Source organism: Solanum lycopersicum, chromosome 9, assembly GCF_036512215.1.
Source record: "Solanum lycopersicum chromosome 9, SLM_r2.1".
Taxonomy (NCBI): Eukaryota; Viridiplantae; Streptophyta; class Magnoliopsida; order Solanales; family Solanaceae; genus Solanum; species Solanum lycopersicum.
In genome coordinates, this window is record NC_090808.1 from 62,864,037 (window position 1) to 62,889,666 (window position 25,630).

The window sequence follows — 25,630 nt, forward strand, 5'->3', positions numbered from 1 at the left end:
AATAAAAAAAGAACCAAAAGAAAGAAAGTCATGTCATCACTTTTAATTGATGAATGAAAAATGTTTTTACTACCTTTATATGTTATTAATGGAAACACAAAATTGAAAGACAAAATTGACCCATTTTTTCTTATGTAGGAGCAGATTGTTTTTGAGCTATTTTGCTAGTTGAGCATTTTCTCTTTAGCCAAAAACACAACGATGAGCACATTTTTGAGCAAAAAACACAACGAAGAATAATATTTGACCTATTCAGGTAACAAACATTTATAGACAGGCTACGTTTACGATTCATACCTGGGTAGGAGCAGGTCAGCAGCATCTATCTTCACCAGTAAACAATAGAACATATAGTGAAAACATTTTGAGTTCTTGTCCAGAAAATATAGTGAATTTCATTTCGACTTCAAATGAAACAAAATGGGCAGATAAAGAGCTTAATGAGAGAAGACATGAGGAAAAAAAGTTGCAGAAAAGGCCTAGTCTTCAATATGCAAACATCAGGCCATAAAACAAAAGGCCAAGTATTCTGGCATTAGTCCTATGGACCAAAACATCATTATATACAACCAAAATGCAGCTAATCCAGCTCTGAGTCACATCCTTGAAACTTCTATACAAAAATTGAAAACAACTATAAACACCGTTTAACACTGCATATGCACATCGGGCTATAACCCTTCAAAAATACAAAAAAATCACCTTAACTTAGTTCAAATAAAACAGCTTCGTGAACCGCCCAAAATCAGGAACGTGGCAAAAAAATACTTGGAGAAGATCACCATCTCAGGCTCTACCTTCTTGATCTAGATCCTACAGGTAGCAGCATACAAAGTGACTAATGGAACCAAATCTTAGCACAACATTCATGACTTCTAAGTATGAGTTAAGGCACAAACTCATGAAAAGTGATTGAGAGGATTATCAACCAGACCTTCAGTCTTTTTTTTTTTCCATTTTAACAATAAGGAAAATGAAACTTGGGCCTAACTCCACCCCAAAACTAGCTCAAGAAGTGAGGATTGTCCAAGCATATTAAAGATCCATCACATAAACAATCGATGTCCCCACAATGCATGAACATATCCACCCATCCCGTAACAAACTTGCAAATTAACAAAAACGGGTAACTTTCTATTGCGGAAAGCTGTGTCAAAAATCAAAGAAAATATTGCCTTGCTCATTTTTACATTTCAACACATCACTATGCATAAAGGGAAAACCCCATTTTTAATTTTGGGGTGCATTTCTCTCAACATGATCACCAATTTTCTCTCTATAAAGAAATGAAAAGGTTTTATCTTTTGGTTTTGCGGGTAAAATTTATCACTCAATAACTTCACCTAGAGCTTTTAACTTGACTTTGGTGGATATACATCTCTCTCAACACTTCATTTCCTTTCTCTCTATAAGGAAAATAAATGTATTCATTGGTTTGGTTTGATGGGTAAATCTGTCTCTAGATTTCACCTGATTTTCTCATTTAAAGAAAACATAAGTTGGATTTGTTTAGTTGTGGGATGTAATATACTTTCATACGCTTCCTCTTTTAGAAAAGCAAAATTATTTTTGGTGCACATAAAATTTCACTCACCTTCCCTTATTTATTTTTATTTAATAAGAAAAACGAAAGTTCACTCATTTCTATCTATGGATGGAAAGGAAGCTATTATTTTTATCTTTCTTTCTCAACCTTTCACTTGTAGAAAAGAACTTTTTATTGGGTTGTCATGTATTTTCCTCTCAATAAGTTCACCTATGTTTTCACTATAAAGAACAAGAACCTTTTTAACTAAAAATATAATTAACTTATCGAAAGAGATACTAAAACACAAACTCTCTATAAAGAAAAGATTTTTGGTGAATTTAGATGTTTAAAGAACTACAAAAAGAACAACAAGGAAATAATTTTGAATTGGCCGAGGCCAGGGAGGAGGGTGGTGGCGGTGGTTATGACCAGTTGGTTGTCCATTTTGACCCAAACCGTATTATTTTAGTCAAGCAGTTTAGGTTAAAAGCACCTCCAGTCCGGAAAAGAGATGGATCTTTTAGCAATTTTCAAGAACAAACACAACCTCTATTTTCTCTCTAGGATTAGACAGACTATCAACTTCAAATTATCATTCCTTTGGTGGAGTTACAATTGCTAATGAAATAGCAAAGACCAACCATATACATTAGAACAAATAATTAGAAACTAAAGCATCAATCAAGCAGTTTTTTTTTTTGCCTTGGTCATGGATGTATTGACGCGACAAATTCAAGGTGAGGTGCCATGGTGTATATTATTTGCATTTTGCAGATGACGCAATTTTTATTGACAAGACTCGTGACAGAGTTGACACTAAGTTGGAGGTTGAAGACAAACCTTAAAGTATAAAGGGTTCAAGTTGAGCTAGACAAACACAAGTATTTGAAGTGCATGTTCAGTGATATGACGCACGAGGCTGAGTGATATGACACACAAGGCTGACGAGGAAGCGAGGTTTGATACACACGCCATCTAGAAGAGAGGTAGTCTCAAGTATCATGAAAGATTGATGAGGATGTCACTCACCATGTTGGTGCAAAGTGGATGAACTAGAGGCTTGCATCCGGAGTCTTATGTGATAAGAAGGTGCCACCAAAACTTAAAGACAAGCTCTACAAGTGGTGGTTAACCATTATGGTGTATGGGGTAGAGGGTAGAGTGTTGGCCATTCAAAAACTCTCACATCCGACAACGGAAGTGGTGGAGATGAAGATACTTTGATGGATGTGTGGGTCTACTAGGAGAGGTAGGATTAAAAATGAGGATATTTGAGATAAGGTGGAAGTAACTTTGGTAAAAGACAAGATGCGCGAAGCGAGGTTGAATTGGCTCGAGTATGTGATGAGGAGATGCACGGATTCTCCAATGCAGAGGGGCTATGAATGGATTTAGAAGAGGTAATTAGATAGGACATGACACAATGACAGCTTACGAGGACATGACCTTAGATAGGAAGGTGTGGAGGACACAATGTTATCAAAAGCGAAAAGCACAGGAAAACTTTAAGGTCCATTGGAGCTTTAAGCGTGAAGCGCATATAAAGAGTGGAATTTAATGAAAAAAGACGCAAATGGAGAAAAAATACGAATATATATATTTAGTCCAAGACTAGTTATTATAAAACATCATATCATCATATATTATTAAAAGTGAAAACCTTCAAAGTGCGAAGTTGGATTACTATTTTACCCCTATAATAAATCAAAATAACCATCATATTTAATTAAATAATAAATTATAAGTACACTAGGTTAAATTACATATTCAAGTGAGTAAATAAGAAGTTGCATGTTAAAACTAATTAGTTGTAATTCTTTTTTTCATCTGTTTTAGTTACTTACCCTTAATCCCTATCTTATATGGTAAATGCTAATAATACCTTTTGCACCCTCTTGAAATTCCTAAAAAAAAAATCCACAAGTTCTTGTCTTATTTAAATTTAAGCTAAAAGTTAATAATTTCACTTATAGCCTCTTCAAATTTGTAGAGACACTCGCAATGTTTTTGGTTGCTTTAGTTAATGTTATGCCCAAACTTAATAATACCATTTACAACCTTCCAAAAATTTGTACATGTACAGAACTTATGGCATTGTAGTCGTTTTTGGCCCAATATTTTCCTTCATCAATCCAACACAATCAAGGATGATTTTATATTTCCTTTAGTCATTAAACATCTTATATGAATAGACATCAAGCATTGGATGAAACAAACTTAGCAGGTATGCCTCTTCCACTTACATTTTGTTTTGTTACTTACAACTTAAAATTCTCACATATATCATACTCCCTCTATCCCATTTCATGTGACACCCTTTCCTTTTTAGCTTGTCCCAAAAAAAATGTCACCTTACTAGAAATAATCTAACTTTAAAATTCCCTTTTTACTCTCAAGGAAATGATTCTCAGCCACACAAATATCTAAGACAGTGTTTTGGGAGGCGAGAAGCGGAAAAAAGCGACGAGGGCTTGCTCCACAGAAGCGTGAAGCAAAGCGCACGCTTTTTTTTTAAAAAAAATAAGTGACATTTAGTATAAAAATAAAAAAAATATTAAATATCTAAATAGAGGTAATATAGTCTTAGATTAAAAGAAAATAGATAGTCAATAATACTCATAAGTCATAACATATAAAGCAAAAAATCAAAAACATAATTAAATCACAAATACTCAAACTCCTATACTTCAACAAGATCCTCAAACTCTTCAAGTGCCATAACCAAGGGTTATAATTGGTCATCATCTTCTTCATCATCAGAAGTGTCAAAAAATTAAAAAAAGAGCTTCTAGCATACACATTGATCACAAAATAAAAACGAAAAAAAAGAAGCAAAAGAATTGAAAAAAACAGAGGCGGCAATCAGTAATTGTGAACAGACACAGAGCAGATCACAGCAGAGATGAAGAGAAGAAGAGAAGAAGAAAAAAAAAACTACAGCAGTTGCATCGTGAAGAGAAAAGAAACTCACCGAGATGACGCAAAGGCGAAGATTGTATATTTCAGGGGAAAAGGAACTCACAGAGATGAACTAACAAGCATCGGTTAAAACTTACTTGCAGTCGCGGTCGAGGTGTGAAGAGAGACACAGTCTCAGTCGCGGTTGTGAAGAGAGAAGAAGCAAAAGAAGAGTCGTGAAAGAAAAATTAAGTTATATTGTATATTTCAGATTTTTTTTTAAAAAAACTATTTTTTATAAAAAAAAACCCTAATTGTCGCTTTTTTTATAAAAAGCGCGCTTTATTGCACTTTTGCCTTAGTGTCGCTTTTCGCTTCTTTATCTGAAGCGAGCGCATTTTTCAGATCGCATCGCCTCAAGAGAAAGAAGCGCACTGGTGTCACCTCGCTTTGAAGCGCGCTTTTCACAACACTGATCTAAGAATTGTTTAAAGCAACAAATTCAAAAGTCTTACCTTTTATGTCAGGTCTAAGGGTGCCACATGAAATGGGATGGAAGAAGTATTCCTTGGGAAACTACTTCACAATGTCCAAAGGTTTCAGAGGAAAAGTTCAGCTCATATTTGCTTGTAGGCAATATTGAACTGAAGTATCAAGTGTATGTAGATTTTTTTATTTCAAAGTATAGGTAAGTGGCATATGTTTTGAATTGAATTCAAGGTACTTTCAGCTCGTACCGTTTTCATTTAATTATTTAATTACTCATTACACTACCGTTTTGATATGATTCATATTGTTTGTACTACTTCCATAGGACACATATGCAACACACGTGTCAAGTTACTAGTGAATGACAAATTTATCAACTAAGAATTTGAAAATGATACAATGTACATAAATCAAATCTACTCATAATATTTATAGCATAATTATAGTATCTATAGAGATTTTCTGATTTAATTTCCTTAGTTGCTTGTACACCAACAAATAGCTCTTGTTCTTGAAATAATATAACAAGGAAATTGGTCTATTGTCTGTGTTTTACATGGTATCAAAGCATTACATGTTCTTTGTCAATTAGAAAGCTTGTCGAAATTCGAGCAATGTACGTGAGTGAACTTGATTTTAGTTTCTGCCACCAACCAAAGAAGGACGGTCTTCTCTTGATCTATAAAACCATAGAAGCTGGTGTAGAAGCTCGTTAGTGGACCAAGCTTGGTCCGGCTTCCTTCTCCGACATTAGCTTGTCATTTCTAGTTGACTTGTGGTGATCCCCTAATTATAGGACCATTTTTTCTCGAGCAGAAAACCTCCAAACAAAATCTGTAGACCCTCTTTGGTCAGGTTTGAGACTTCTCTGTTTGTTGCTAATTATACTTTATTATGGAAATTGCCTATGAGTGTAGCAGTGGAATTGTTGCTTGACCAACTTGTGATTTGATATTGTTTGTTGGAGGCTATTTGAAGCTTATTTGGGAAATTATTTCCACAGAGCCATCGAGTTTGGCTACTATCCGTTTCTTTTTTATTGTGTTATTAGGTTGTTGTTTGTTTTTGGGGATTTTGAATCACTTTGACATATAGCTAGTAAAATGATAGATCAGTTCAAAGTTGTTGCTTCACGTTCATTATCCGACAAATTAGATTCGGTCGAGGAGTTCGCCAACTTTTTTCAATATCAAAAATCATTGAAGGAATCCGATCCGGTTAATTCCTTAGTTTAGGTCACATAAAACATGTCTCATCCGCTCTTCTAACAAATGGGTGATCGATTCAGGTACCGCAAATCATATGACAAGGAACACATAAAACATGTCTCATCCGCTCTTCTAACAAATGGGTGATCGATTCAGGTACCGCAAATCATATGACAAGGAATCCTAATATTTTACTAGTTTTAAATCACACAAAGCAGCCTCTCTTGTTACTATAGCTAATAGATCAACTTGTAATAGCGTTGGATTTAGTATTGTTCAACCAACCTCATCTATTACTTCGTCATAAGTGCCAAGTCTACTAAAATTGGCATTTGATTTGATTTTTGTTAGAAAATTTACGAGAGAACCTAATTGTTATATCTCATTTTTTTTATCATTATTGGAAAAGAACATGTGTCCGATGATCTTTATATCATGGATGAGTGGGAGTCTCCATCTATTGCCTAATTTAGTGTCGTGTCTCCATTTGAGGCACATTATCGATTGGGTGATCCTCAGCTACCTTTGTTGAAAAAGTTTTGCCTTCAATTGCAAAATATTTCCTCATTGGAATGAGAGTCATGCCAATTTGCAAAACACTATCACATCTCATTAGGTCCAAGGATTAATAAGATAGTTGAGTGAGCTTTTGAGTAAGGAAATTTTGATGTTTGGGGACTTGTCCCGTTGTTTCGAAAATTGGCATAAATATTGTCACATTTGTAGATGATTTTTCTTAAATGACTTAGATATATCATATGAAGAGCAGATCTAAAGTGTTTACTCCCTGATGCCATCTCTACTGCTTGTTTCTGATCAATCGCATGCCATCAATTGTATTAGCAGTAAATGCCTTATAATATTCCTTTTCCAAATAAATCATTATTTCCAATGGAACTTAAGGTGTTTGGAAGCACGTGTTATGTTCGAGATGTTCGACCATCTATTAACAAGTTGGATCCTAAAGCATTAAAGCGTGTTTTCTTAAGGCTATTCTCGCCTTCAGTAGGGGTATGAATGTGTTGTTCAACTGAACTTGGTAAATATTTAGTATCAACTGATGTAATACTTTCAGAGACTACACCTTTCTTTTATGCACCTCTAAGTTCTACAAGTCAGGGGACGAAGATGAGTGGTTAGCCTATCAGGTTACTCGTGTTGTAACAGAACAATCAACTGAAATAGTTCCCCCAATCTTTTAGTTCTTAAATTGAGCATCTATCGACCATTATGCCTTCACAACCTACTCAATCAGGACCAGCAAGACCACTAATTGTTCAAGTTTACTCAATGAGGCAATAGATTAATGATACATACCCTACATCAACTCCATCATCAGACCTTTCTCCATTTGATCCTTTAGAAAATTTGAACCTTCCTATTGCTCTTCGAAAAGGTACACGTCAGTGCAAATCCGCATATTCCATAGCTAACTTTGTTCTTATGATCACTTATCTCCTGCATAGTTGTTTGGTTGGCTCTCTAGACTATGTGACTATCCCTAAAACAGAAAAGAAACCTTGAATCATTTTGGATGGCATAATGCAATGGTTGAAGAGATGCATGCTCTACATAAAAATCATACTTGGGATTTGGTGGAGTTACCCAATGGAAAGAAAGCAGTAGGTTATAAATGGGTTTTTATCGTCAAAGTCAATCCTAATGGTTCTATTGCAAGACTAAGGTTAGACTTGTGGCTAAAGGCTATGCTCAGACTTGTAGGGTAGATTATTTTGATACTTTCTCCCTTTTAGCTAAGCTCACCTCTATTCGTTGGTTTATTTCCTTGGTTGCTTCTCAACATTGGCCTTTACATCAACTGGATATCAAGAATGTTTTCCTTCATGGTGATCTCCATGAAGAGGTGTATATGGAGCAACCACTTGGGTTTGTTGCTCAGGGGGAATATGGAAAAGTTTGTTAGCTAAGAAAATCCCTATATGGTCTAAAGCAGAGTCATCTTGCATTGTTTAGAAAATTTACGGATGTAGTTCAAGAATTTTGGTTAAAGAAGAGCAAGTGTGATCACTCAGCCTTTTACAGACAATCAATAGCTGATATTTTTCTTCTAATTGTCTATGTTGACGATATTGTGATTAAAGGAGATGATTGTACTGCAATTTCTTCTCTCAAGCAGTTTGCAATTTCTACATGCCAAGTTTACTTGAGACAACTGAAATACTTCTTAGGTGTAAAAGTAGTTAGAAGCAAGAAAGGGATTTTCTTATCTCGAAGAAAGTATGTGCTTGAGCTACTTGCAAAAACGGGTAAGTTGGGAGCAAACTGTGGGGCACAACAATGGCTCCTAATGCACATCTTACAAAGGATGATGTTGACCCTGTTGATAACCTAGAAAGATACAGAAGGTCGGTTGGGAAACTAAACTACTCATCCAGATATTGCCTATGCAGTCAGTATCGTTAGTCAATTCATGTTTTTACCAACAGTCAAACATTGGGCTATCTTAAAAACAAATTCTATGTATTTTGAAAGGATCCCTTGGCCTTGGCATATTGTAGAGGGACCACAGACATACATACTAGTGTTGTTTTGCATGTGCAAATTGGGCAAGATCAAGAATTGATACACTAGCTATTGCGTCTTTGTTGGTGAAAATCTAGTATCTTAGAGGAGTAATAAACAAAACGTTGTATCTCGATCTAGTGCAAAGTCCGAGTATAGAGCTATCGCTCAGTCCACATGTACACCTTTTAGCTGAGGTTGGTTTGAATCCTTCTTTTCCAGCAAAACTTTGATGTGATAATCAGGTTGCTCTACACATTGCCTTAAATCAAGTGTATCATGAACGGACAAAACATATCGAGGTTGATTGTCACTTTATCCTGTGAAGATTGAAGAGAACGTGATTGCTACAAACTATGGGAAGACGGGAGAGCAATTGGGTGATGTATTCACGAAGGCATTGAATGGAGCTCGGGTGGAATATCTTTGTAACAAGTTGGGCAATGATTAATATCTATGCTCCAACTTGAGGGGGAGTGTTACAAAATGTACATAATTATAGGTAGATATCTTTAGGGATCTTAGATATATTCAGGGATATTTTCTGATTTTATTTCCTTATATAGATTTACTTGTACACGTACAAGTAGCTCTTATTCTTGGAATAATATGACAAGGAAATTGGTATATTGTCTTTGTGTTCTACGAAAAATAACAATGATAATAATAATAATAATAATATAGTGAAATATTAATGGTTTAGTTTTGCTTAAAAAGGCTTACTCGTAAGGAAAATATGACTTACTGTATTGATGAGCACATTAAATATGGCAAAGCGCTCAACGCGCTTCGAGCTTCGCTTCAAGGCTTAAGCGTGCCTCAGACAACACTAGGAGGACACAGATTAGGGTAGAAGATTAGTAGATAATAGTACATCCATACTATTCTACTACTATATGTTGTTTTTTGTTATTATTTGTTGTCCCTTATACTTCCATGACAACTTTTTCTAGACTATTTTTGTCTTGAGCCAAGGGTCTATAGGAAACAGCCTCTCTACCTCTGAGTAGAGGTAAGGTTGTGCACTCTACCCTCAACTAACTTCACTTTATGTGATCACACTAGGTATATTGTTGTTGTTGACTGGTAAACATTAATGAAATTACTAATTCTGCAATTCCTTCTAGGAATCTACTAAAACTTAACGAACAAACAAAGTTACTAACCCTGCATTTTCCTTCTAGGAATCTGCTGAAACTTAATGAACCAACAAAGTTATTGATCCTACATTTTCTTTCAGGAATCCAGTGACAAGCCATAACACCAATTCCATTGGTAATATCTGTTCGGATGGCAGAATTACCAACTTACGTTAAGAAACTGTAAACACACTAAAAAAAAAATTGTCTTCTTTGGATCCAATAGTTGCAGATTGGCACAATTCATGTTTTCTTTTTGAGTATTTGGGCAAGTTTACAACTTATTACGACAATTTTCAAAAAGTCTAACCATAAAAACTAGGAGATCATTCCCAACATTACTTACGGCTTGGACGTTTCATATTTCGGCAGAACTTGCTACTGCAATGGCAGCTAAATGCTTTTACTGGATGTTCAAGATCATCAAAATCAATACCATAATCCTGCAAGAGCCAAATTTAAAGTTCATCAAGCAGATAATAAACAAATAGCAAAGCATATAATCTGAATGGTATGGATGCATCAGGCAAGCACCTTTTTGAATTTACCAGGCAAACACTCACGACACAAAAAGAGTACACGTTGAAATGGTGAACCACCATTAGTTACTAATATTCATGTCATAATGGAGTAGTCAGTCATCCCCACTCCTTGGAGCAACAATTTCTGTATTACTGACTTACTTCAATTGGTAAGTTTGAGCATTTTCAAATTACTGCTTATGTTTTCTCTCAATGATATCAACGAAAATTTCATCTAATTATGCTGCTTCTTGGCATATTTAGGACATAGCTCAGTGTTATTGACAATTGCAATACTAAAAACACAGAAAGTTGACATTTTGAATTAACTCTCAAAATCAGGGGCCTAAATATGATTTCACTCCATTAACGATCTACATAGGTAATCATAATTCCCGAGTAAAGAGGAGACTTTCATTGTGCTCAACTCTTTATGATTAGAGCAACCTAAAACACAAACGTCACTTTCATATCTTCAAGATATATCACATCATTACAAGATCTAAATTAAGAGAGAAAGAAATTAACCAAAATTGAGAAGCATCTACCTATCCTTTCTTTGAAAAGCAAATAAAGACGTGACTTGATAAAAGAAAATATATGCGTTATACACAACATATATAGATGGGTTTTTCTAACCTGCTGCATAGCATCATTTCCTTTTTTAATTCTAAAAGCAACCCTGCGAACACACTAACAACACCTTGATAGGAGGGTCTTTATTGTCTTTTTAACTAGAACTCTAAACCCAATTATCCTTTCCCTCTTTTCTTCTGACCCCCCTCAATTGTAACCCAACTCTGGTTGTATGACAAGGATATCGGGAGATGCCGTACTGCAGACTTGCCACCGATGATGGAATCAAGCCTGCCAATAGTGGCCCTTGTTGTACCAGTCCCTAAATAGTTTTTACCCAAAATCTAAACTCACCTCATCTCTTATTAATAAATTTTGCTTGAAACATGTCACCCATGGATAATATCCCCAAATTTTCTTTCTAGAGTACTGCATCATCCATTTCTTTTTTCCTTCAATGAGTATACCCATGAAAATACATTTGAACTAAACAATCTTTTCTTGGATGAAAACAACTGGAGAAAAAAACTTAGAGGATGTATTCTTAAATGTAATCTTAAAGTTGATATAATATTAAAGTAACATTTGCCAACAAACCAGGAAACAAATTCTCAAACTCTGTTGATTGAGAAAAGGAGAAGAGAGAAAGAGAGAGAGGGGGGGGGGGGGGGGGGTCAAGTTGATACCACAGAAAGTTACATTTGCCAACAAACCAGGAAGCCAAATTCTCAAACTCTGCTGAATTGAAAAAAGGAAATTCTGAAATGACCAAGAAGCCTTCTCGATGAATATTAAACTAAAATGCGAGTACAATGCTGGCCTACTATAGCATGTAGTAGGTTAGCAAGGCCCTATAAACATACAAATTCCATTAATTTTGTTTTCCTATTTGTTTTACTGGGGTAGGACACAGGGTTTTGGGCATAATTTTTTCTTTGATTTGAAAACTCGTTCAGTCATTTCTGCCTAAAGCCTTATCAAGTCACTCTTTTAGTTTTTTATACCTTGTTAGGTGGACAAGCTACTTCAGCACAAATGGCTGCTGTTTTTATGGACATTAGCTGCACAATACTAAAATGGGGCCTCCTCCCAACTCTCAAGTCTAGGGGCCAACCAAATATATATGTAACAAAAGTCTGTTGAGAAAAAATGTGGCTTTTTCCAATGAAATGAAAATTGGATTCATGTAACAGGAGAAAGATTTCCCATTTCTTAGCCAGGGAGATATGTGGCCATGAAAGAGTGATTAAGAGGAAGAGAATTGTCTGCGCGACATAGGCTCAATGTAAATGGAATTGTCAGCACACTGATCAGAAAACACATAAAAGTTGCTCCGAAGCAAACCAGACCAGTGTACTTATAGCAGTAAATCAAAGAGCAACAAAACAAGCTCACATTGATACAATGAACCTGAGCATGTGACAATGAAATAAAGACCTACTCACCCAAGTGAGCTCCTCCATTGCCTTAATCTTTCTTGTAGTGAAAAAAGCAAGCTGCAAGAAGCAATCATATGAAATTATCCAACAAAGCTATCAATGTGAAGGAATGGCTCTTGACGATGAAATGAAGTTAAAAGATCCAGGGAGCATACATGATAGTAGTGGTGATCAGGAGTCTCTATTTCAACTGGTATTTCAACCAAATTTGAATCGAAGCATCTGGAGCAGAACAACAATTAAAAAAGTAAATGCATCAACATATGTTCCCGACATCTATGTATCATTAAACATCATCCAAATACAAAATGCATGGTTCTCTTTGCCATCTTTCCTTATTGTTTGTTTGTACATTTTTGTTTTTGAATATTCTTAAATGACAAGGATGCAAATTGCCAGGCACATAGTCTCTCCGGTCTGCCAAAGGCGAAGTAGTTAAAGGAGCTAAATGTGGGAATGTAAGAGAAGAAGCATGAAATGAGCAGAATTTATTTATAAAACAGGATGTGGATGTTTAATGGGAAGGATATTGAACAGTTGACACTCAATAGTGGGCTTTACTTGACGTGCAATATGAATTATCAATTTTTGGTTTTTTGTTAATTGTGAAAAAGGAAGGTGGCGTGAATTTGAAAAGTAAGGGAAAAATACAGAAGTTTCAGAGATGCACTGAAATCTAGTTCAAAGTCAAGTAGGAGACTTACCTGAGGGCAAATGCACAGAAATTTAGACCCAAATTCAATCAGATTGCTGTTTTTGTTTTTAATGACTAAGCCCACCCAAGCTGGAGAGATACAGAAAAAGATAACACTTGGGATCCATCTTCACGAACTTACCTGTGATTGATGAACCTGGCAACATTCCCATAAAATGTAGCATCCAAACAAAGAGCCTCTTCATCCTTTAGGACACCCTCTGAACCCCAGTCAGCATCCAGCAGGGCTGGATAAGAATGTTCCTCCCCATTGGGGCTCCGTGCAACACGATCAAAGAGTTCTATGTTGGTCAGAACCTCTCCAACATATTCACAGACAAAAGCACCTCGGGGAAGGTCTTCAAGGGTTCGCAAGCCCCATCCTTTCCCTTCCGGAGTCATAAAGACCTGAAAGAAGAGGAACAAGTATAGAGCAAGCTAATAGTGGAAACCCAACTATGGTTTTGGAAGGAGCTTGTGGAACTCAAAGGACAAGCACAGTAGCAGTTAAATTTAAAGCATTAACTATTATGAACGTGATAAAATACAAAAGCAACATACACATGTCGTACCTGTAACTTATGGCTTATTCCTCGCTGTACTACACGGTTGCCACATTGTTTACTACAGCCACATTTCCACCAACACTCTTTTATGAAGTTCCTCACCAGATGACCTTTACAAGCTTCTATAATGTCCTCATTTTTTGATCTTTCCAATGGGCACACTTTGCAAAATAACTGGCAGTGTTTCTTGGGGTCACGATTCATGGAAATACATTCTTTAAGAAACTCTTCTTTTATAAGACCTTCCTTTGTGTAGGCAAAATCACCGCCGGTTATGTGTGCACAAGCACAAGGTGTGGACAATGATAAACAATCACCAGAGCAAGTTGAACAACTATTATCATCTCCAATACGAGCCAGAGAAAAGTTTACATATGCATTCTGGAAAACCACATTGGAAGCTATGTAGTGAAATGATGGTGGTTGATTGCTATTAACTTCATTCACCAAAGAAATTACAACATTTTCTTGCCCCTTGGTTATATCAATGACTTCAACAGACACAACATCACGTGGAGTCGCTTCACACGAAACCATCTCCTCAAGACGACTCTGACTTGTATCTGGAGCAATACCACAGTTGCTTGTTGATGCTGTATGATCAGCTTGAGTGCTGTCTCCACCAAAATAAGAATTGAGATGGGGTATCTCTGGTTGAGCTTCCCCAGCACCAAGATCAGAGTTCAGCAACTCATTTAAGGAATCAAAAGAACCTATTTCACCTAGAATTAATCCACATGGAGCGTCCATACTCCATGGATTAGTCTGCTCAATACCATTCTGATCAGTTCCTGTAGTACTACCACAGTTGCCCATTGATGCAATCTGACCAGCTTGAATGCAATCTTCACCAATACGAGGAGGAGAGCGTGGGGGTATCTTTGGTTGAGCATCCCCAGCATCAATTTCAAAATTCATACCTTCATTTAAGGAATTAACGGTCATGCTTCTCGAGCCAAAATCATTTTCTGCAGCAACATCTTTGGTTGATTGCAGTTCAGGACTATGTTGCGTTCCCAGTTCCAAAACACACTCACACATGTCTTTCATCAGCTTCATCAGAGAAAAGTTAGGGTCCATAATTCTGTATGATTTAAGACATTTAAGCTCCACCATCCTCAGAACTGATTCTACACTCGGCATATGGAAATCTGATGATCTACAAAGAGCTGGGTCACAGCTAATAGAGATTTTTACCTCTCCAGATGGTGAGGAGGCAATATCTCCATCAACGTGACATCTATCCTGGACTTCTATCAGCTCACGACTGGTTGTCATTACATTCAATGAAGTCATAATGCCTGAATCCCTTACACTTCTTAGGTCTATCGCTGAAGGTTCAGACCTTGAGGTGTTACCACTTGAAGTATCTCCCTTATTTGACGGCTCTGCAGAATCAAAACAAAGCCATTTAGAAGGGAAAACTTTGTAGATGTTCCCAAGAAACGAATATCACAGACCAAGGAAGGTACAATAGTTTATGAACTGTGTAGCTCAATTTATGCACAATGATCAAGATCCCACGCAGAGATCCACCAAGATGTCAAAGTTTAAATTTGTAATCTCCATAGCTTCTATTAGACAAGAGCACTATCCAAATATATTGGTATACTTCCAGAATACGAAATGGGTAAACTATGTAAACCAATCTAGCTATATCTTGTATTCATTCCTAATTCCAGTATAGAGAAACAAAATTGTATATTGGCCAAGCAAGATTTTGTAACCAAGAAAAATAATTTGTGACACGGTAAATATCAACATTTGACCATCCAAGATTAAATACCTGGGTGAATAACAGCAATCGGAACCTCAAACAGTGGCATATCATCAGTATATGGTTCATCCTTAGGCTTGATTAAAGCAAGGGATCCCGACATCTTCTGTTTAGAGGACAATTCTCCACCTGGTTCTGTCTTTGGCTCTTTGAGTTTTGATGCATGGGAAGATTTTGCAGAAACCGAACTCTGACCCCTGGACGTGATTGGAGATGTTTGAGTTTCGTTCAACCTGAGATTTTTCCTAACAGAACTAGGATTTGCTTCCCCTTGTAATTGGTTCTGATAACGAGGTCCAGATAATTCACCTTCCTCCTCCCGCCTAGGCCTTTTAAGAGAAGTCCCGGCACTAGAATTGTTAGAGGAAGGTGAAGCTTGACCTTCTTGAAATCTTAATCGCAATCTCTTTAATGGTCTTTCAGGCTCCTCGTACACTGCTTCTTCCTCTAAAACTTCCTCTCGCTGCACGAGCGGCTAAGAGACCAATAAAGTACAACAGAAGTGGGTAAGGAAAAAAAAACAGATCCTATAGAAATTACAGGGAGACTTAGATTGAACACATGAAAACATACCAAAGCACGTACTTCATTATTTTCAGGCTGCTTATGTTCTGCCACCTGCAATAGGATGTCAATCAAGAGAATTCAGACTCCATTGAGCACGTTTAATATTTTTTAAGGAAAGAAGAAAAACAAAGCACTGACTTGACCAGAAAAATGAGAGAAAGAAAAGCGAAAAAAAAAAGATGGACTGGTTGAACCTCTGCATCCTCGTTTTCAAATATAGCATCTGCAAGTGCTCTATAATTTTCCTCTTCAATAAGCTCCCAATTTTTGTCATATAGTTTTAGAAGGCTCTTCAAGATTGGCTTCACCTTTTCCTCAGAGATGCCAATACTTTTCATAGCACGAAATGCCTTTTTTACTCTTGGATTGACCGGCATTTTTTAGTGGATTTAAATACCGACCTCCAAATTACTCGTGAGCCTACAAAAAAACAGAGTATATATGAGAAAGAATCAGAGACAGAACTTGAACAAGGCTTTCAGTCATATGTAGATGAGGATGTTGCATGATATGACAAATAACCAATACCCTCTCTTCTGGCCATGGTGATCAGCCGCCTTTTGAAACCCCCCCCCCCCCGCCCCGCCCAACAAAAAGAAATCCACCCACCCCTCTCCACAAGGACCGCAACCCAGAAAGGAAGGGAAAAGGGGGTAAAGGATACTAGGAAATATTATCTCAAAAGTGTGAGCTTAAAACATGGAGATTTATTGCTTTACCACCCACACAAGAGCATCTCTCTGTTGTGAGCATATTCTAAAGCTTTACCATAAATGAGTATATTGTACATCTAAGACTACTCAAAGGCCAAAACAAGTTGTTTATTTAACCTAGGGAAATCTCATCTATCCTAGCTTTGATGGACAGAGCTACCTAGTACCTATTGTTGGTGGGAGGTACCACATATCCCGTGGTCTCAAGTTCAAATCCTAGCGGAGACTAAAACACTAGTTGATTCTTCCTATCTATCCTAACCTTGACGGACAGAGTTATCTGATACATGTCGCTCCGAGAGCTAGGAGGTGTAATTAGTCGAGTTGCACAAAAGCAACCCAAACACATCGAAAAATCACCTAGTTTTGTTGGCGATGATTCAATTCCCCATCTTGTAATTCCCTTTCCCATTTCCCCTTCCCCAACCCCCAATTTTATCTTTTTTTACAAAAAAGGAACACCCAAAATGGACACATAATCAATAGCATTCCCAAATTAAATTGAAATTCAGTCAGTTCAAGGCAAACCAGTACTGGAAACATTGACAGCATCCTTTTCTACTATAACAAGTTATAGAAAAAAATTTTAAAAATCACCAACAAACAGATGTCTCCGCAGATGAACCCTAACTCAGACAAACCACAAATGCAGAACTTCTAGCCAAAAAAAATTGAACAATCCAATGAACAACAGATAATTGATTTCAGCTTGAAAAAAGGGAAAAAAAGGATCAAATGTAGGCAGAGATAGAGAACTTACAAGCATGAAACTGAGGGAGTCGGAGAGTCCGAAGAATGAGATTGAGACAGTCGATATACCTGAGATGGAGACTGAAAACTATTATAGGGCAGATGGGGGAGAGCGTGTAACCACGTGGCTGAATATTAGCGCGTATATAGGGAAATGCAAAGACCCATATAGATACTCAATTGCTATGTACTAATAGCACTGCTAATACTGAGGAAATTACACTAGGCCCAGACGGTCAAGTGGCGCGTGGTGTCACGTTTGACATGCATTTGATGATGTTGATTATGGTGATCGGTGGAAAGAAATTGTTGGAGTGTCTAAGTACACAATTTATATTCGTCCTTGAATTGTTTGTTCTAGCTCAAACTAGACTATTTTTGAGAAATCATAGGTCCCGAATGGGAGAAGAATAATGTAGTTTGATCTTGTATAAAGTTAAACAAATATACGTATAATTATATGATATTATACATATATGATATCACCTAAAATATCGTGTAGGATGTGAATTGTTACATAAAATGTCATTAAGGACTTATGTATCCATTTGTACAATTCTTTATAAATTTAAGTGTTTATTGTGTTGTCACGACTCAAATTCATCGGGTCGTATGGACACCTATTCTAACACCTGGATAGGAGAACCTTTATCACCCAATTTTGAACTAAAAAGACCCGCAGAAGTGGATAAAAAATTAACAAATCACTTATTCGATTCAAAAAAAAAAATCTAGTCTTAACATAATACAACTTGTCTTTGAAAACATTCGTAAATTTTTCGTAAAAACTAGTCTAAACAAGTACAAGAGCTTCCAAGAAAATACAAATTATGAAAGGAAATAAAACACAACTCTTTCCAAGAAAAGATGAGTAGGGGTTGTTGCATATCATCATCGTCTTCACCTAAGAAACATCACACATCATTCAACCAAACTATGTCAAGTAGCACAACAAAAATAGTATCAGTACAAATAATATATATTGATAGACATTGTTAGTCGATTAGAACTCACAACATAATAGCATGTAAATAATCAAAAGAAAACATAAAAGTTGAACAATCCACCCTCGGTTATTTAGCCACTGATTCCCATCACCTTGGATGCATACACTATGTTCCTAAGTTCACTCAAGGATTAATATGTACACAATATATAAACTTGATCCACTCATAGAACCAACATATAGAGAAAACATACGTATCAAGGTACTCAATCTAACAATCAATTAGAGGTGGGTGTTCGGTTCTTCGATTTAGTTTTATTAAACTTATTCGATTATTTGATTTTAGATTTTAGAAAAGTGTGCACCATATATTAAAAAAAACTAATTTGGTTCGATTCGATTTAGTTCGGTGATTTTAAATCAATTTTTGGGGCGAATAGAAAATAAAATGAGGACAAAATAAAAGTATAAGATACCTAAATTTAAACGACATGGAACATTTATTGTGCTAACTATATATATATATATATATATTAACACTGACATTGAATCAAAAATTGAAATTAGAGAACCGAATTAGTTCAATTTGATTTAATTTTTTTATTTTTTTGATTTTTCAGTATTTATGTCTATTCTTACTGTCAATAAACTTGTACCAGCATGGTGCTCGAGCTAATTAATAAGATATCTCCTATCAGAAATGGTAGCTGAAATAAGTGAATATATGTCAAATATAATATCCGAACCAACTAATTAGAGATATGATGTATCATGTGTAGTACGTGTGTCAACCATTAGTATGTACCAGATGTGGTACCCAAGCTAATAACCAATAATCTCATAACCTAATCACTGAGCTAAGTGAATATATGCAATTGCATGATATTAACACAAGTTAATAACATTTCAGTTTATACTCTTTTACCTTCTTAACAATTAGTTATTGTTGACGTCCAATTTTGATCCTCCTCGATAAATTAATTTACGAGTTTCTTAAATTCCAAACAAGGTAAAATAATTACCTTTACAAATGTTCAAATATTTTTTGAGTCATTCTTTAAAGTAGCTTTGATCGATTTTTATAATTTTTAAGTGATATATTTTATATGTCTTTATATGATTAGTTTATTGTATAACATATTTGAAAATCGCGTCAAAAAGATTTTTAGTCTTATTTATCGCTCTGTTAAATTAATCTTAGTAACTTGTAATTCGGATCTTTAGTTTATAGTGAAATTTATTAGTTTATCTTGTTATAGTTTAAATAATATATTGTGTTATTTAATCTCGTATGTAATTTATTCATTTTTTTAGTATGCGAAAAGTCATCTAAAAGGATTTTGATTGTACTTAATTGGGACTCCTCTTTCTCAACTTTTCAGCTAACCATCCCAGGCCCAATTTTAATCGATTCTGAACCTTTCTTTGACAGAATAATTTTCCAGCCACTTCCTTACCTGAGATTGCACTCGTAAATCATAAGACTTACACTCGGGTCGAGATTTATCTTCACTTCACTCTATTTTGTCTGTTTCACAATGAATGACCTAGTTTGACTTGACATAGTTTAAAAGTATAAAAACTATTTTTGAATCTTGTCATCCTAAATTAAAGTTATGTCAAATGTACAAAACTATCATTTAATCTTGTGGCCTTAAACATGCCATGTGAAAAATTGAAATTAAAATATTACAAAAAAAAAAGAAAAACTCAATTTTTTAAACGGAAAAGTATATAAAACGTCTCATCTCAAGCCCCTCCTATTAAAACAAGAGGGAGATTGTGATTAGTTTGTTAATTTTGGCAATGCTTGCAAATCCTCTTAATGCATAATACATAAATATGCCCTTTAACTTGACTTCAAATCACATTTATGTCCTTCAACTTTAAATGTGCACAAATAGACACTTAAACCTTCAACTTTGAATGTGCACAAATAGACACTTAAACTTGTATAAAGTTGAACAAATAGATACACATGTCTTACATGTCATTTTATATGTCATTTTTTGTCATACGTGGTGTCCTACATGTATTGTGTCATGTAGTACTCATATGTTTATTTATTTAAAAGTTGAATAGTTAAAGTGTCCTATTTGTGCATTATGATATTTATTTATTTAAAAATTGAATAGTTAAAGTGCGTACATTATGAAAATTGAAAGTTAAAATTAAAATTTATAGTTGAACGGATACATGTATTATATCTTTCTCTTTATCAATATCTCAAATATTAATGAGTGATTGTAAAAGGCACCGTCTTTCTTACAGTATAGCAAAAAATGGCAGGGCCTCAGTGCTGCGAGAATCCACCAGCTTTGAGCTCAAGCAGTGGACATGGATCCGTTTTAGAACTTGGAGGACTCAAAACTTACGTGTCTGATTCTTCCAATTCTAAATACGCCATTCTTCTCATCTCCGATGTTTATGGTATAAACCCTTTAACCCTTTTGTCTTTTATGAATTAGTGCATCTGGGTTCTGTTTAATTTGCACTTTATTTCTCTTTCTTGCCCTTTATTCTACAGAAAAATTGAGGAATCTGTTGATCAATTTGGTACCATGGAAGATATTTTTTGAAAAATATTTGGTTGGGTTGTGGAAAAAACAAATCGGGTAGTGCTATGTGAATGTTAAAGGTTGATAATAATGTGTAAATGTTCAATGGAACAGTGATATACTATTGTTTTTGTAGAAATATGATCATTTGTGCTCTTATTGTATGTTGGGAAAATGCATAACTATTCCCAACATGTCCGAAATTTCAGAGATTTAGGTCCTATTATACTTAAACTTATTTTATAAATAATTTTCCATCTCTTTTCGGTCTATGTGACACTACCTTCTAGAGCCTAGCAAGTGTTGACTATTTTTCAAGGAGTGCCACGTAGACCCAAAAAGGATATAAAATTATTTATAAAATAAGTTTGATGTAATAAGACCTTAGTATAATATAAGTGTGTCTCTGAGATTTCGGGCTTAGATTGAAAGACTACTGTAAAGCAACCTTTGGTGTTAGGCGCTTGCATTTGTCCAAAAGTGAGGAAGTCAACTCCCCATTTGATGGAAATTCTCTTTTTTTTACAAATATGTTCAGGCAATGTAGGATAAGGTCTGCGTATATACTATCCTTCCAGGCTTTACTTGTGGGATTCGAGTGGTATGTGATTGCTGTTTTAATCAAACACTATAGAATAACTTATTTTTGAAAAACATTGATGTAGTTTGGTTTGAGAATGTCAAAGTTGAAAAAAGTTGTAGAGTACAACAAAGTCCTGTATTAGATTAGCAAGGACAAATAGATGTATATGGGAGAAGGAAAAGAACTCAACACTTCTTTTTTCAAAACTACTTCTTGTGTCCCATTATCGGTGTTGTTTGCTATTTTGGTAGCTAAGCGGATTTTTCTATAGGCGTAATACATAAACATGATCCTTAACTTGACTTCAATAGACAACTATGTCCTTTAACTTTGAGTATGCACAAGTAAACACTTAAACTTGTATAAAATTAAACAAGTAGACACATGTGTCATACATGTCATAATACATGCAGGACGCCACGTAGGACACGAAATTGACATGTAGGGTGCCATGTAGGACGAATGTGTCTATTTGATTAATTTTATACTTGTTTAAGTGCCTACTTGTACACAACCAAAGTTAAGGGTCAAAGTTGCCCGCTGACGTCAAGCTAAGAGTCATGTTTATTATTATGTCTTTTCTATAACTACAAATGTTTCAATTCTAAATGCTATGAATTAGTGCATTCTTTGTGTAGTATCTAAACATGTAAATTTCATTTCAAATGTTTTTTTTTAAGATTGGAATTAGATGTTTTGACCCTTGATAATGTTGGATATCTCTCTTTTCAGCTGAAAGAAGCATATTGTGGTAGGATTATTGTAATTATTTATGTCGAAAACAATTTCTTAATGTTATGATACTTTACAGGTTATGAAGCACCAAATCTGAGGTATGTACTGATTCTCAAGTTCAGCTTGGAGTTGTCTAATAGTACCTTCTAAAATTACTTTTTCTTTCCACTTCACAATTTGTTATTTTTTTCATATATTTCTGTACTAATGTTTGCACCATACGTATACTCTTGGATGCTTCTCTGCTGGCAACAACTGCGTTTCTTGCTTTCATGGATATGACAGTATCATATACAACCACAACTTCAAGAACTAACAATAACGTTATGGCTTGTATGAGTCCACCTCAAGTCCCTTGACAAAACTAGTACAAAAGTATTAAGATGAATGCTCAAAGTAAATGACTCAAATGTTTACGTGGAAACCTCCTTGCTCGAGGGAAAGAAAACCTGTTACACAAGATTTCTCAAAGCTCCAAAATCTTTAAGCAACTTGTAAATACAAACTCGAGTTACCTCTCCTATGTGGTTTGTGAGCAATTGCATAGGAATAGAGGTTTTTACCCAGTGCGCACCCAAAGGGTAGCGGCTGCGGGTTTCTCTTGTCATAAAAAAAGGGATCAAACTATTAATCCTACACACCTTGTAACTCCTCTATTACAAGACACAAAACAATAACTGTATTGCCCATTATATCAACTACCTCTAGGTAATATAGACTTGCACAAACACGTCTTGACTAACTCTAGCCGAAACTCAAATTACAATGATAAGAGATAAATAGATCTACACTCTTTTATATCATAGGAGTAGATCTACAACATGAAAGCATACAACATTAAACTCAACGAACAACTGAAGGTAATGCAACACTCTATCAGGTCCTTCGCTGCCTGGGAGAGTTGAACTTCCTTGAGAATGACTTTTGCTTTTGAATATTCTTGATTGCAAAAACTAGTTTTAATCTTGTGATTATGTTCTCTTTACAAGAGAGACAAAACCTAGGAGCAACGCCATTGGTTGAGGACTGCGGTCCTTTCCACGCCTCTGCTGCAGTACCCACCAACCACTGCAGCTTTACAGCTGCACACTATTGACCTGTCCTCTGCTTCCCACTGCGGACCAGCTCCCTTAGCACCATAGATTGTTAATTCATCAAAATCAAGAATACAACACTACATACCTAGTGTAGTTCCACAAAGTGGGTTCTGGGAGGATAGAGTATACTCGGGCCTCTCTCCAACCTTGGAGGTAGAGTGACTGTTTTTAATAGACCTTAGGCTCAAGGAAAAACAGTCCAGAAAAAGGAGTAAACGGAAGTTCTAGAAACATTAGATAATAACAAAAAACAAAAAATAGTAATAGAATAGAAACTGCGATTCTGCAATACAATGAGTTACAAGGAACAATTAATAGTGATAGAATTTGAATGAAAAGAAACTATCAAAGCAATACTATGACTACTAATTTGAATGGATTGCCAGACAATGAACTGCTAACTGCTAAACAGCCACAGCTCTTTTTTTTTTTTTAAAGAGTCGATGCTCTAGGGTGCTTCTGTCTGTTGATAACTTTAGGTTTTGCACCTTAGACACCAGAAATACAAAATACAACCACAACTCCATCAGAACCAGGGAAAAGAAAGAAAAAGAAGAATAAGAAGAGAGAGAGAGAGGGAGGAGTGTGCATTACAGATTTTACCTATGTGAAAAAAACTCTGAATTACAGATTTTAGGCGATCCACTGATCATATCTTTAATGGAAGAAGTTGGGATGATTGTTCTTCACATTTTTTCAGTAATTAAACTGCATGAAATTCTATTTTATCTTGGGCTGATACCAAAACATAACTGCTGTTATATAGGAAGCTTGCCGACAAAGTTGCAGCTGGGGGTTACTATGTGGTCGTTCCTGATTTTCTTTATGGGGATCCTTACAATCCCGAAAATAAGGAGAAGCCTATACAAGTCTGGATACAATCACATGGAACAGTATGCCTTCTGATTGATTCTTCTTGTATATTGCCATAGATTTGCAATCAAGAATAGGAGACCACACCCTCATTATCAGAGTTTTCCATTCATTAACTTGATAATGCTTGGGAATTCCATTGTGCAACATTAATTTTATTGGGCTCACCGCCATGACATTCATTTTTTTCTTTGTTCTGTTAGGATAAAGGTTTTGAAGACGCAAAGCAGGTTATTGCAGCTTTAAAAGATAAAGGCATATCTCCAATTGGAGCGGCAGGGTTTTGCTGGGGTGGTATGTTGTTCAACTTTCTCTTTTAGGATTATTCATCCCTTGCCTGCCTAGGATGTATGGGTCAATTTCTTGTAGTTGTCTAAGATTCTGACCTTCTGTTTTCTTTACAGGCAAGGTGGTTGTTGAATTAGCCAAGTCCGACAACGTTCAAGCTGCAGTGCTATTGCACCCATCATTTGTCTCTGTGGATGATATTAAAGGTACGATTGTTTTTTACCAGAATCATTTGTTATTGGATTTAGCTATTGCTCCTGGATTTTGTACAAGTGTGTTGCGTATGGGACACAGCATTTGATGTCTCAATGGCACTAGAATACTGATGATTTGTTCCGTCAAGTTAGGCTATCTCTGTGTGAGGCTAAGAGATTCAGTTTGATATTTAGTACTCCGTCCAGATATTGCTGTTCTATCGTTCAAAGTTTAGTTTCATTCTTATATGAAAAATTATTAGTGCTTTCGATATTCCTTCGTCCTAAGTAGTATTTGCTATAAACTGTTTTTTTGAATTATGGTGAGTAAATTGAACGGCATCATTTTTTTAGATTCTTCCTGTTTCCTTTTTTATCTTTATTGTTTCCCTTTCCTGAATGGAGCTGATTATGTAGCTTTTAGCAGAGGTGAAGGCACCAATAGCTATTTTAGGAGCTGAAATAGATCAGCTATCTCCTCCTGAGCTTGTTAAGCAGTTTGAGGAGATTTTATCATCAAAACCTGAGGTACGCGAACATTCCTACGTTTAAAGATTACTACTTCAGAAAGGCTTCATCTGTGAAATAGTACACACCTGTTTATTTGGTGGATGTATTGAGATAAGTGGATACCTAATTTAATGAATTTCTTAGAGAGTTTTAGATTTATCCTTTCCATTTCTTTTATTGCTATCCATCAAAATAGGTGGACTGCTTTGTGAAAATTTATCCCGGAGTTTCCCATGGATGGACTGTTCGATACAACGTGGAAGACGAGAAGGCTGTGCAGAGTGCTGAAGAAGCTCATCAGGATATGTTGGACTGGTTTACCAAGCATGTGAAGTGAGTTTAAAGAACCCTAGCAATTGAAAAATTAGCCATGATATTAGTTATGGAGCTCATTGTGGATAAAACACGTATTGTATCTTTTATTTAAAGAAGATTTATCTAGCTATGTTTACGTGAAA

The 25,630-nt window shown here is 35.7% G+C and overlaps 2 protein-coding genes across 8 annotated transcripts; one reads left to right on the forward strand and one right to left on the reverse strand.

Annotated features, from left to right (window-relative positions):
• Positions 1–466: 466 nt before the first annotated feature.
• Positions 467–17,738, reverse strand: LOC101244414 (probable inactive histone-lysine N-methyltransferase SUVR2). 6 transcript variants are annotated; one of them, XR_003248121.2, is made up of 11 exons: positions 17,399–17,738; positions 16,120–16,345; positions 15,932–15,976; positions 15,368–15,833; positions 13,588–14,969; positions 13,158–13,423; positions 12,477–12,543; positions 12,328–12,378; positions 10,132–10,228; positions 703–813; positions 467–613 (listed from the first exon to the last, which is right to left on the reverse strand). XR_003248121.2 is itself a non-coding variant. In XM_010328332.4 (10 exons), exons 2-10 carry the CDS (start codon positions 16,300–16,302, stop codon positions 794–796), a joined length of 2,565 nt encoding a protein of 854 aa, XP_010326634.1. In that variant the 5' UTR covers positions 16,303–16,345; positions 17,399–17,733; the 3' UTR covers positions 467–793. The 6 variants fall into 6 exon arrangements, 4 of the variants coding, with proteins under 4 accessions (XP_010326634.1, XP_004247495.1, XP_069144895.1 ...); XR_011211470.1 differs by having other exon boundaries at positions 17,458–17,549; XM_010328332.4 differs by having other exon boundaries at positions 467–813; positions 15,944–15,976; positions 17,399–17,733.
• A 2,747-nt stretch (positions 17,739–20,485) lies between these two features.
• LOC101244119 (endo-1,3;1,4-beta-D-glucanase) lies at positions 20,486–25,630 on the forward strand. Of its 2 annotated transcripts, none has more exons than XM_004247446.5 (7): positions 20,486–20,764; positions 22,287–22,308; positions 24,074–24,200; positions 24,384–24,474; positions 24,585–24,674; positions 25,090–25,190; positions 25,369–25,630. In XM_004247446.5, exons 1-7 carry the CDS (start codon positions 20,617–20,619, stop codon positions 25,507–25,509), a joined length of 720 nt encoding a protein of 239 aa, XP_004247494.1. In that variant the 5' UTR covers positions 20,486–20,616; the 3' UTR covers positions 25,510–25,630. The 2 variants fall into 2 exon arrangements, with proteins under 2 accessions (XP_004247494.1, XP_010326630.1); XM_010328328.4 differs by having other exon boundaries at positions 20,557–20,764; positions 25,087–25,190.